General features: G+C 35.8%; 1 protein-coding gene across 1 annotated transcript in view; it reads right to left on the reverse strand.

Annotated features, from left to right (window-relative positions):
- Positions 1-960: 960 nt before the first annotated feature.
- LOC107919482 (methylsterol monooxygenase 1-2-like) overlaps positions 961-14,134 on the reverse strand; it is a 45,897-nt gene continuing 32,723 nt past the window's right edge. The window contains exons 3-5 of the mRNA XM_016848939.1: positions 2,658-2,861; positions 1,656-1,803; positions 961-987 (exon numbers count right to left, since the gene is read on the reverse strand). Coding sequence (XP_016704428.1) covers positions 961-987; positions 1,656-1,803; positions 2,658-2,861 — 379 coding nt within the window. The remainder of the gene's footprint in view (positions 988-1,655; positions 1,804-2,657; positions 2,862-14,134) is intronic.

Here is a 14,134-nt window from a genome sequence, read left to right on the forward strand (position 1 = left end):
TGTTGGATCAAAATTATATGAAGCCATACACATTCCAGGCATAAAATAACGATATCACATACATAGTCGACTTTTCACAAAGTCGAATTAAAATTTGCAAATAAAATTGAAAAGGTTCTAAACCCACACTTGTTTTGCTATCTACGACGTCCTAACACTGACTTGGCGACAAGGAAATGACTCTTTCGAAATCACACACCACCGTTTTTGAAAGTTTAAGAAAAGAAGCAAAAAGAAAAGCCAAACGGAAAAGAAAAGAAAGGAAAGAAAAGAAATAAAATAAAAACAAAAAGGAACGTGCCTTGAAGAATTAAAATGATTAAAATAAAAATAAAATAATAAACTAAAACTAAATAGAATAAAATAAGTAGAAAAAAAAACTAAAAAGAAAATTCACTAAAAAAGCGTATATAAAGACTCGAACCTAAAACCTAGAGGTGAATTAACACACACTCAACCACCAAACCAAAAAGCCCATTCTGACACTAAAATGTGCAACTAAACATAACAACGCAACCTTCTCGCTGATCCTAACCACAAACCTCAAAACTTCAAAACACAAAATTCGGGGTGTTACAAATACTATATTATCTTATAAATACTTTAAATTTAAATTTTGATTTGATTTAGAATAAGGTGGGATGTTTTAAAACTAAAAATAAAATATAGAATAAAATTTTTCACAATTTAAAATTTATATTTATTAAACAATCTAATTATATTCGTACTTAATTTTAAACAATATATCAAACATATATTATAATTTAAATTAAGTTTACAATACTTAATTTTTAAAGATTTATTTTTTCAGCATTTAATTTTTAAGTTTACTAATAACACCTTAGTATTTTTATTTTTAACAACCCAATTTTTTTAGTTTTCGGGCCCAGTAACCAAAGAACTAACCGTGTAAATCAAGATAGATGATTTATTTTTGAGATACTTCCTTGGAGATCTCTCTTAGTGCTTCTTCACTTGCTCCTCAAGCTACATAAGAAAAAAAAAGGCAACTTTTAGAGGGACCAAAAAGGCTTAAATTGGAATATTATTTTTTAGAGAGTTCAAATTTTTTTCAATTCATTAAGAGGTGTTTAAAAAATAATTTTATGTTTAACTAGGGGCAAGGCCTTCTTTACTTATGCTTTGGCTAGCTTTAGTTCCTTTTGAATACTTTTAAAGAATAATGCATCTTTGAGATTTTGTCCTTTATTTTGTAGAGAGTTAAGAAGATTATACATTTACATCATTCATTTTATGAGAATAGCATGAACCCTTAATATTAATAAAGTTTTTGGATTCAAAGTGTCATGAACCTTCTATATTTATAGAGGCCATGGATTTCGTCTATTTAGGTATTAAGAGGCATATATTAACTTTCTTCCTTGCTAAAGATAAAATCATGTGCATACATTGCTCTTTATTAACATTCAAATAGAACAATACTTTTACATTATCAACACAATCCTTTAACAATGTTTGCGAAAAATACCTTTTAACAACTTGTTTGTGATGATGATATCCCTGTAATACATTCTTACAAATTTAAAGAAGAAAAATCAAAAAATAGAAAAAAATCTAAAAGTTATAATTTTTCTTTTGCAATTTTTTTCAGACATCAAATGTTGTTTATTGAGTAGTTTAACAACTCATCTTACCTTGTCTATTCCATATAGATAATCACAATATGTAAAAATAGAGGCAAAATTGCTTTGGCATTGTCTCCCAACAAAGTGATGAAAATCATGATACGCTAGCCCTCCATAAAATGGTATCAATTTGGTGGAATTCCAAGGAAAATTATACCTACATATAGATCAAAGAATATCCGTGATTGGTACATAATACTAAAAGGGATAAAAGGCACTAGACATCTTTAAATTGGTCTTAAACCTCAAAATATTCTAATTGAATCTTCAAAGTATCATTATTATATCAATCATGTCCTTGAGTTAGCCTAACAATCAATTTAGGCATTAAATATCCGTTCATATATGATGTGGAACATATTTAAGACATAAATCAAATTGTAACATTCTAAATATATACTACTTCATATTCAGGCTAACATTTGAACCCTAGCAATTGGCCCATTGGCCAAGGCTATTCACCTCATCCCCAAGACATGAGATTGATCTGTAGGTTTAACTTGTGTAGTAATTTGCGTATGTGGATGTGTGAGTTTCATTAAATTATATATTAAAAGAAAGGATAAGCTAGACTCTTAATCACTCTAAATAGGAATCATTTGATCAAATTTGTCAATCCATCGTTAAATGCTAATGGAAGACTAATAATTCATTTGTTCAAAAAAATTAGGGTGACCAAAATAGAAACGATCCTTATTTAGAGTGACTGACGAGTAGTTTGTCCTAATTTTAGAGTGATTAACGTGAAAATACTCCAGAAGTCTTCTGTTACCATTTAATGGTAAAGTGTCTAATTTGATCAATTTTTATTTTGGGTTGACCAAATTAACAAAAAAAAAAATTTGATGTGACAAAAATAAAAACAATTCATAATTAGGGTGACTAACGAGATAATTTACCCTTGATAAAATGGTGATACTTTTAGGACCCCATTTGAATGTTTCGGAGTATGAAGACAAACTTAAAATCTAAATGTTAGGTGAAATTAGAAAGGAGAGCAGAGTTACTTACCCTCTGTGGGTCTCGATGGCTTTAACTTGGCATAGAGATGACCATAGCCATAATGTGATCATATGGCATGGAACCTTAGCTAGACCAAGGAATGTTAGGATCCCCAAAATTAAGATTTCAACCCAATGGGTATAAGGTGTTGCAAACCCTATTGGGGCATTATATTCATGATGAATGTAATTAATTTTCTCGTAACCCCATTGTAGCGCCCCAAAATTTTAAGAATTTAATTTTGAGATTGTACAGTAGTTAAATTTTTATATCTGTGGTTCTGTGTTCTGCGATTGAGTTTGAGGCTTGATGTTCGAATCAAATCATTAAAAGTTTTATTAGTTTTTGAAATCAACCCATAAGCATGCGTTACCCGCTTAAGTTCGATTCAGTGTGAAATTGTGACAAGAATGAGCCTGCTAGTTCACTGGTTAAGTATCTGTTTGTATTCTGTCTAGTTTCAAGTTCGAATAACATTGTATGTGTTAGGTAAATATTTTTGTTATATGTCAGAAATCTGCTTGGAAGTTAAGGAATTAATTTTAACTATAGTTTCTTATTCTTTCTTCCCATTTTTATTTTTGTTCTTCTTCTTTTCGTTTTTATATTTTTTGTTGTTAATCGGAAGTGGTGAGGGGATACGGGATTAATGGAAGTTCTATTCTTAGTCAGTAGTCAGAAGGCTATCGGTAAGTAACAGTCAATGTGAGCATCTCCACGAATTTTCTTTCATTTTGTAAATTATTTGGGATAGAGGATTTTTTTTGAGTTCCGAGAATCTTTTCCAAATGAGTGTGTATTTACTTAGCAAGCAGGGTTATTAACAACAAGGGATAGCAACACAAAAATCTTTGTGATTCTTGCTGAAGTTTCGATAAGTTTGGGATATTTGAAGTTTTCGTGTCGAAACTTTCGATGTAGGTATTAAGTGAGTAATGAGGAAGTTTTGTTGATTAATTGGCTAAATTGTGTTACTGAATGCTTGTTTTAGGCTTCGAGGATCTTTTAGGTTGTTGTCACTTTGAAATATTTCTAGGTACATATCGAAAACCTAAGTTTTGCAAGTTTCGGTCGTCGAAAATTATGGCTATCAACGCCTCACGGCCAGGCAGACGAGCGTATGACTAGATCGTGTAAGCCACACGGGCGTGTGGCAAGCCGTGTGATCGGCCTTGTAACTCACTGTTTTTCAATTTAGGGTCACATAGGTGGGTACACAGGTGTGTGTGGCCATATTGGTTCAGGGTTCACAAGGGCAACAGACACGGGCGTGTGTCTGGGCCGTGTAACTCACTGTTTGTTGATTGAGACCACACGGCCAGGGACATGGTCATGTGCCCAGGCCGTGTAACTCATTGTTGGGCTATAAAAGCCACATGGGCAGGGACATGGGTGTGTACCCAGGCCGTGTGAATAATACGGGCAAGGAAACGAGCCTGTGTCCAGACCGTATAACTCACTGTTGTTACTTGAAAACCACACAGCCAGGGCACACGGGCGTTTGACCCGGCTGTGTGATTGATAATTAGGCCAAAAATTGTCTTTTGAGGCTGAAAATGTTACTTAACATTGATATTGGTTTCTTTAATAGAAGAGTAATCAAAATTGATTATATGAAAACTGTCTGATACATTGGGATTGAGTTGTAAGTAACAATATTATATGTGCACTGTGATATCTACTTTGTTTTGGAACTATCTTAGTTAATTGTATAATGTATTAGAATGTCTTAACATATGATACGGGTAATTGTAATCTTCATTAGCATGTGGTGGGAGGCTGTGAGAAGGAAAGGAGTTTGTACTGAAATCGTGGCTATGCTACAATAAGTATTACTCTACTTCTGGCGCTTGTCTCATATTAATCTAGCAGCTAAGTTACGTTTCTGTGAAATTGTCATTAAACACTCTAGAGGTGTACAGGGATGGATGGGAATCAAATGTCCATAATGGTGTGTTCAGATAATTGAAGATGGTATGTACCACCTCTGCTCTATATTTGAATTTTGAACATGCTTCTATGTCAAACCGAATATCTGAACTAGAATTTTTTTATAAGTAACCATTGTTGAATTACATTCCTTTTTCACACTGAGTTTACAACTCACCCATTTATTGATTAAATTTTAGGTGGTACCCAGTCTCAATCGGCTCAGTGTCTCGGAAGCTAGTCAAACTTCTATATTTCCTTTTAAGCATTATTATCAGTGATATGTGTTTTATGATATTATGGAATTTATGAAGGTTATATGTATTAAATTATGGTTGTAATGAATATTATGTGACGAATGGTTCAATTTGACAGTGCTATGATAGTATGAATTTTAGTACGGATAATGTAACTCTCCAACTTGGTCTAGACATCTAGGCCGAGTTTAAGGTGTTACATTTAGAAGTATTAGAGCTAGGTTTTTTTAACACTCGGACTGTGTTTGGGTTCATAAAGTGTGAGAAAAGTAGCTTAGTGATAATTAGTATCAAAACTAATAAGAGAAACACTAAAAATTTAGTGAATGACCGAGCCTCTGACGCTGTCCCTGTAAGTAATTCTGATATATTATAAAGATCATAACTATTGAACTGTTATAGGTAAATTGTTTGATGCGAACTGGTGAAATCATCTTGCTGGATGACTGAATTGATCTGTGTACTCTGATATTGTAACTAGAATTGCCAGAGTGAGTTCGTGCAGTAGTTGTGGACGTGGTATGCAGGGGTGTTGAGGACGTCGATGAAGAGCTTGAGTCGAGTCATCCTCCATGGGTAGCATGCCCAACCTCAAGACTAGCCAGACTATTGGTACTCCTACTACTGAGATGAATTCTCAAACTCCGACGGCTAGGGATGATGCACTATTTCAGGCCATGATTCAGGCACTAAAGAGGGTCGCTGGGACCCATTCGGGATTAGGTGGTTGAGGCTCGGTTATTGAAAGACTCCGGTCGAATAGGGCTGAATTATTCAGGGGCATTGTAAGAGTCGCTATTATTGTGGCTGAATATTGGCTCGAGGGTACCGAGTATATTATGCTTGGGCGTATTATGACAGACATTGACTGTATTCGTACTCAAAAATTGAGGGGTGTTGTATCCCTACTCCAGGATGATTGAGCAAGGTGTTCAGCCTAAACAAGTGAACTAGGACTATTTCAAGAACACCTTTCAGGGTAAATATATGGGGGCGAGTTATGTTGAGGCTCACCAATGTGAGTTTATAAGCCTTGTTTAGGGAAATCGATTTGTGGTTGAGTATGAGGCTGAGTTCTACAACTGAGTAGGTATGCACGAACTCTGGTAGTGTCTGATTATGACAAGAGTGTGAGATTTGAGGAATGACTGAGATACGATTTGTGGGTCCTGATAGCTCCTCAGAGGGAGCGAGTTTTTGCGGTTCTAGTAGACAAGGCTAAGATAGTGAAAGACGTGAAGCACATTGAGCCTGAGTGGTGAGACTGTGAGAAGGATCAGAATAAGGTTAAAAAGGATTCGAGTCCCTTTGGTTCTGTTCAGCGCCCTAAGAAGCATGCGAGGTTTGATAGGCCCTTGAGGGCCAAGGCATCAGCTGTAGTGACTAAGATTCAACACTGTAATAATCGTAGGAAGCGCCACCTAGGCGAGTGCTGGAGGAAATTAAGAGCGTGCCTCTATTGTGGTTTAATGGAGCATCGAGTTAGGGATTGCCCCCATCGACCTAATTCAGTGCCAGTTGCGGCACAAACTCCAGCTCCTAATTCTTTTCAAACTCTAAGAGAGATTCAGCAACCATTCAAAGGTCATGGCACTGGTAAAGGTGGCAATGGGTTAAGAAGAGGACAGAGAGTATCGGGTAGAGGTGTAGGTCAGGCCGAGGCTCGTTAGCCGACACTGGTTTATGTGACGAGATTTCACGAGGAGAGCAATGATACTGATGTCATTACAGGTACCTTCTTTATTCATTCTGTTCAGTATTATGCTTTCATTGGTATTGGCTCTACTTACTCGTATATACCTAGTGTTGTTTCTGTAAATATGGGTTTAACTGCTGAGTATACTGCTAGAGAGTTTTCTATGATTAGTCAATTGGGACAATCAATCCAAGTTGATAGAGTATACAGATGGGTACCTTTTAAACTTCAGGGCATGGCATTTCCAGCTGATTTAATGGAATTGCCTTTTAATGAGTTTGACTTGATTTTGGGATTGGATTAACTTGTTGAGTATTGGGTCAGTCTAGACTGTGCAACCAAGAGGGTTACTCTGAAACCAAATGAGAATGACGAGGTGGTTATGGTTGGTGAGCATTGAGATTACCTCTCTAATGTAATCTTTGCTCTTGTAGTAGATAAGTTAGTTCAAAAGGGGTACGAGATATACCTTGTTTACGTATCCAATTCTACTTTTGAAAAGCTTTCAGTAGGAGATATCTGTATTTGTGAGGGAATTCCCAGACGTCTTTCTCGAGGAATTGCCCAGACTACCACTGAAAAGAGAAGTGGATTTTGGAATTGACCTGTGACCAGGTACCGCTCTAGTATCCATTGTGCCTTATCGCATAGTACCAAAAGAACTGACCGAATTAAAAGCGCAACTTTAGGAACTCCTTAATAGAGGATTCATTCAACCGAGTGTGTCTCCGTGGGGGCACTGGTATTGTTTGTTAAGAAGAAAGACAGGTCGATGAGAATGTGAATTGATTATAGACAATTGAACAAGTTGACAATCAAGAAAAAGTACCGTTACCGAAGATTGGCGACTTGTTCAACTAGTTTCAAGGAGCGTCTATCTTTTCCAAGATTGACCCATGCTCTGGTTACCATCAGCTCAAAGTCAAAGAGACTGATGTGTGCAAAACTTCTTTTAGGACTCGTTACAAACATAACAAGTTCTTAGTAATGCCTTTCAGGTTAACAAATGCCCCAGCGGCATTTATGGACTTAATGAATTGGGTGTTTCAACTGTATTTAGATCAATATGCAACAGTTTTCATTGATGATATCTTGATTTTCTCTAAAATTGAAACTAAGCACGATGGTCATCTCCGTATTGTACTTTAGATACTGTGAGGAAAATAGTTGTATGCCAAGTTCAGTAGGTGTGAGTTTTGGTTGCAGGAAGTCTCCTTTTTGGGTCATATAGTGACGGCAGAGGAGATCTAATCCGAGTTGATCCCAAGAAAATCAAAACAGTTGTTGAGTGGAAACAGCCAAAAAATGTGTCTGAGCTTCGTAGCTGTTATGTAAGAATGCCCCATTCATGTGGTCTGAGGCACAACAGTTTAGTTTTGATATGCTTAAGTCTGTCCTGACATAGGCTCCTGTTTTAGTCTAACCGAAATTAGGTCGGGAGTTTATGGTTTACAGTGATGCTTCACATGTTGGGTTAGGATGTGTACTTATGCAGGATAGTAAGGTGGTTGCTTACCTATTGCGGTAGCTTAAGACACACGAGGGTAACTACCCTATGCACGATCTTGATGTAGTTGCGTTTGTATTTTCTCTGAAGATCTTGAGACATTATTTGTATGGCGAAAAGTGTATTATTTACATCGATCATAAGAGTCTCAAATATTTTTTAACCCAAAAAGAGTTAAATCTGTGGCAGCGTCAATGGGTTGAGTTACTAAAAGATTATGATTGCTCGATAGAATACCATCTGGGTAAGGCTAATATAGTGGCTGACGCCCTTAGCCGTAGAGCAATAACTGACTTGAGAGCAATGTTCGCTCATTTGAGTTTGGTTCGGAATGGAGGACTGTTGGCAGAATTACAAGTTAGACTGAGTTGGGTAGAGCAGATTCGAGCTAAACAAGTAAACAATGAGACCTTAATGCAGCGATTGCGACATGTGGGTTCAAATGAGAATTCTGACTTTAGCTTGAATGATGATAATGTGTTATGCTTTAAAGGGCGGATTTGTGTACCCAATGATAAGGAATTAAGGCATTCCCTACAGGAGGCGCATAATAGTCCCTATGCTATGCATCCTAGTGGGAATAAAATATACCGGGATCTCCAAGAACTCTATTCCCGGCTTGGACTGAAAAGAGAGGTAGCTGTTTTTGTGTCCCACTGTCTAACATGTCAAAAGGTTAAGGTAGAACATCAGTTTTCATCCGGGTTGCTTCAACCAGTTAAAATTCTTTAGTGGAAGTAGGAGCGAATAATAATGGATTTTGTTACTGGGTTGCCTTTAACCCCCACTAAAAAAGATTCGATTTGGGTTATCGTTAATTGATTGATCAAATTGGTTCACTTCCTTCCTATCTGAATAGATTACTCCTTACAGAAGTTAGGTAAACTATTGATGACGTCACGAACTAACTAAAATATGAAAAAGGCAAGTGCACTTATCGAATGGTAGTATAGCTACGATGAGTCGGGAATATCGTATTCACGAGGACTAAAAGTATTATTAATTACTATCTTTTTATTATCTAGCCTATAAATTGAAGGAATTATTTTAAAATCTAATTTTAACTAAACTAATTACTAAGCGACAGAGAGCAAATTGAGAAAATAATCGAAGAAAAACTTATGAGAGAGACAATACCCAGGAAAGAATTCACCTAGACTTCACTTATTATTCTAAATCTGAATTAAACGATTTATTAATTTGACTTGATCCGTAGAAATCCCTAAATTATATTAATATCTCTTTTGAGAATAAAATTGACTGACTCTAGGTTGATTAATTGAAATCTCTTTCTAATTAAAACCCCTATCGTCGCATTAACTCGATCTATTGATTACCCTATTAGATTGGACTCTAATTCGGTAGATTTATGTCATCCTATTTTTAGGATTGCATGCAACTCCACTCAATTATGCTAGATCTACTCTTAAATAGGGACTTTTGCTCTACTGAATAAGTACTTCAATCATGAATTAATATCCTAAAAATATTAAACATGAAGGTAAGTAAACATAATTGAGATCAAGAACAAATATTTATAATGAAATTCATAAAAATCAAATAATAAGATCTGTCATAGGTTTCATCTTCTTTAGGTATTTAGGGAATTTAGTTCATATATGGAAAGGAAAACATCTCAAAAATAGGAAAACAACAAAACATGAAGGAACCCAAAAACTTCTAAAGAAATTGAATGGAGATCATCAGTCTTGAAGGAGATCTTGCTTCTGAGTTGAGTCCGTCGGTGTTTTTCGAGTATTTTTACGTTCTACACTGCTTGCCCCTTTTAGGTCCTATTATAGTATGTATTTATAGAGTTCAGAATGCTCAGAAACCGTAAAAATTGGGTTTTTTGTGTGTTTGGAAAACGAGCGATATTGACACAGGCTGCCACATAGGAGTGTGGCCAGCCCGTGTGGCTCACACGGGTGTGTGCTTAGCCCATGTGGAAATGGTCTTGGCCGTGTGGATCTTTAAATCAGTCCGTTTTGTCCGTTTCTGGCCCATTTTCCGCTCCTTTTGTTCCCTTATGCTCACTTAAGTATAGAAACATGAAATTAAAGGATTAGAAGCATCAAATTTACTAAATTATATAATAAATCATCCAAAAACATGCTAAGCATGAGATTAAAATGTGTTACTTTTATGGTTTATCAACTGTATATCACCGAAATTGTGAGACTAAACGTGATTCCAGTTTTGATCATCTCTGACAGAGATCCACGATTTACTTCTTGATTCTGGAAGAAACTTCATGAGGCCTTAGGCATCTGATTTAATTTCAACACTATATATCACCCCCAGATTGACAGATAGTCAGAGAGAGTTATTCAAATCTTCGAGGATATGATCTGAGGTTGTGTGATAGACTTCAGGGATAGTTGGGAGGAGTACCTGCCATTGGATGAGTTTGCATACAATACATTTTACAGTCTAGTATTCAGATGGCACCCTACAAGGCCTTATATGACCGTAGGTGTCGTACTCTGTTATGTTGGACTGAATTAAGTGAACATCAGATATTAGGTCCTGAACTAGTTTCTGAAATTGAGAACACAGTGAAAGTGGTTCGTGATTGTCTGAAAGTAGCCTCCGATAGACAGAAGTCTTATGCAGACTTGAAAAAAAAGGATATTGAGTTTTCGTTATGTGACCAAGTGTTTCTGAAAGTATCGCCTTGAAAGAAGGTTCTCCAATTTAGGCGTAAGGGTAAGTTGAGCCCGAGGTTCATTAGACCTTACCATATTCTAAAGAAGGTTAGACTTGTTGCGTATCAGTTGGAGTTACCGTCGAAACTAGAACGAATTCATAACGTATTTCATGTCTTGATGCTGAGATGGTATAAGTCAGATCTGTCACATGTTGTTACTGTCAACGAGATTGAATTGCGATCGGACTTAACTTTCAAGGAGGAGCCTGTCTAGATCTTGGAATAGGACATTAGGGTACTTAGGAAGAAAACTGATATGAGAACCCAAAGCTTCATGAAGTTTCTACCAAAACCCAGACGTAAAATGAGGATCCCTATTGGAGATGATCGATACAGGAACCCCATGTAACCTCATTTTTTCGAAAATGTAGAGCTTAGCCAGCTTTTGCAAGGAGAAGTCCTTCCTAACATGAATGAAATGTGCAGGCTTGGTCAGTCGATCCACGACGACCTACATAGAATCCTTCTTATTGTGTGTTAGAGGCAACCCACTAATGAAGTCCATCGTTACTCACTCTCATTTCCACATTGGCATCCTTACTGGCTGAAGTAAACCCGAAAGTAACCGATGTTCAGCCTTAACCTGCTGGCAAGTCAAACAACGAGCAACAAAGTCTGTCACCTCACGTTTCAACCCTGGCCACCAATACAACTCTCGAAGATCCCTATACATTTTGTTGCCCCTAGGATGCATAGCGTAAGGGCTACTATGTGCCTCCCTCAGAATCGACAACCTCAAATTCTCACTATTAGGTACACAGATCCTATCTCAGAAGCGCAACACCTCATCACTGTCAATCCTAAAATCAGTGGTTGTTCCAGCCTCAACTTGATAGAATCGCAACTCAAGAGACTTATCTCCTAATTGCTTATCCTTAATTTGATCCAACCACGTCGGTTTAACCTGCAACTCAGCCAGAAGACTCCCATCATCTTAAAGACTCAGTCGGGTGAACATCGCCCTCAAGTCAATCATCACCCTATGACTTAACGCATCCACCACCATATTGGCTTTACCTGGATGGTACTCGATAACGCAGTCATAATCCTTAAGCAGCTCTACCTAGTGAGGAGATACTTGAGGCTCTTGTGATCAGTGTAGATGATACACTTTTCACCGTACAAGTAATGCCTCCAGATCTTAAGAGCAAAAACCACCGCTGCCAACTCCAAATCATGCATCAGTTAATTAGCCTCGTGAGTCTTGAGCTGACGAGATGCATACGTGACCACTTTACCATCCTGCATCAAGACACAACCCAAACCCACATGTGACGCATCACTGTAAACCATGAAATCCTTACCAGACTTAGTTTGTATCAGAACTGGAGCCTGAGTCGAGACTGTCTTGAGCTTTTCAAAGCTCTCCTGCTGAGCGTCCTTCCAAACAAAGGGAACTCCCTTACGCAGTAACTTAGTCAACGGCGCTGCGATCAACGAGAACCCTTCTACGAAACGTCGGTAATAACCTGCCAGACTTAGAAAATTACGAACCTCCGACACACTCTTCGGCTGCTTCCAATCCAATACAGCCTCAACCTTACGAGGATCCACTCTAATCCCCTCTGCATAAACTACATGTCCCAAAAATGTCACTTATCGAAGCCAGAATTCACACTTACTAGACTTCGCATATAGCTGTTTCTCCCGAAGAATCTGCAGAACCACTCGCAGATGCCTATCGTGCTCATCCTCTATCCTAGAGTATACCAAGATGCCCTCGATGAACACTACCACAAACTGATCTAAGTAGGGCTGGAACACTCGATTCATCAGATCCATGAACGCCGCTGGTGCATTAGTCAACCCAAAAGGCATAATTAGGAACTCGTAATGTCCATATTAAGTTCTAAATGTCGTCTTATGCATGTAGCGACGTAAAAATTTTAGCTTGGTCACTAATTGTGGCGATTTAGTGAAGACTTGACAAACTGAAATTTAATTTTAAAATAAAGAGGGGAGTCGCTACCGATCCTTTTTCTTAGGTGTGATCGGACACCTATTAGATTTCTTTCTTAAAACAAAAAGAAAACCGAGCTTAGGTCTACGTCAAAAGCCAGAGAAAAATTAGGGTTCGGGAGTCGGTTACGCACGAGGAAGGTATTAGCACCCTCGCAACGCCCAAAATTGGTATCTTGTAAAACACGTGTTGTCTTGGTTTTCAAATATACGAGTTCAATATAACATTGAGTCCTGATCTGGTTGAAACACGAGAATTTTCAATTCTTTTGATTTTTGATAAGGACATACCGTTTTAACACAAGTCGATTGATGTTCACCCAACATAGCGATGAAATCGATGACTAAACGTTAAATCGGTACGTTACCTTATTTATCGAAATTAACTTAAAGAGAACTAACATTGATGTTGCACTATGGTATGAAATAATATGCTAGATTCGGGATAGACAAATAATAAAAGGTTAAGAATATACGAAACAGACAATATATAAAACATTAACAATATACGTGCGATAGTAATAGTATAGAATAATAATAATGCATATGGTATTAAACATGATAGTAACAGCATTAAACACGAAATAATATCATGAATATATATAAACAATAAATGAAGTGACGTAAACATAATATTAAAAATACTAATATTGCTATATATATTAAAATATATAAGTGATAATAGGAATGAAAAATATACGCATAATAATACTAAATATATACATACTAAATATATATATATAGTATAAATGAACATATACAATATATATTAGGAATACTAATAACATAGAAAATATATTTATATACTAATAATAATAATAATAATAAGATGTATGTACACCAAATAATACATAAATATAATAAGTGGCAATAGTGGAAATAAGTATAATAATGAATAATACGAAAATAATACTATAAAAAAAGTATATATATATACATATAATAAAATATATATACTAAGATTAATACTAAATATAAATAAAATAATAAAATATACATAATATATAACACATATATGATATATACGTATATATGAAATAAATATTAAAAATGTATGTACGTAAGATGAATAAAAAAATATACATATAATATTAAAATGAAATAATAAGTGATATAGTGAAAAAAATAGGTATAAATATAAGGATAATATAGAGAGTATATAAACGAAATAGTACAAAAATGTGTAACTAATGATATTAAAATGTATACATAATAATAACATTACAAAATGTACACATAACATTGGAAATATATACATGATGTGGTATTAAAAAGAATTATATAAATATAATGGTATTTAAGAATATATAAAAATATACAAATAATATGGTATTAAAGGTATATACATAACTTATATAAAAATGTAATATTTAAAGACACATACACATAATATACATAAAAACATATGCATAATATAGTATTAAAATA

This window comes from Gossypium hirsutum, chromosome A12 (assembly GCF_007990345.1).
Source record: "Gossypium hirsutum isolate 1008001.06 chromosome A12, Gossypium_hirsutum_v2.1, whole genome shotgun sequence".
Taxonomy (NCBI): domain Eukaryota; kingdom Viridiplantae; phylum Streptophyta; class Magnoliopsida; order Malvales; family Malvaceae; genus Gossypium; species Gossypium hirsutum.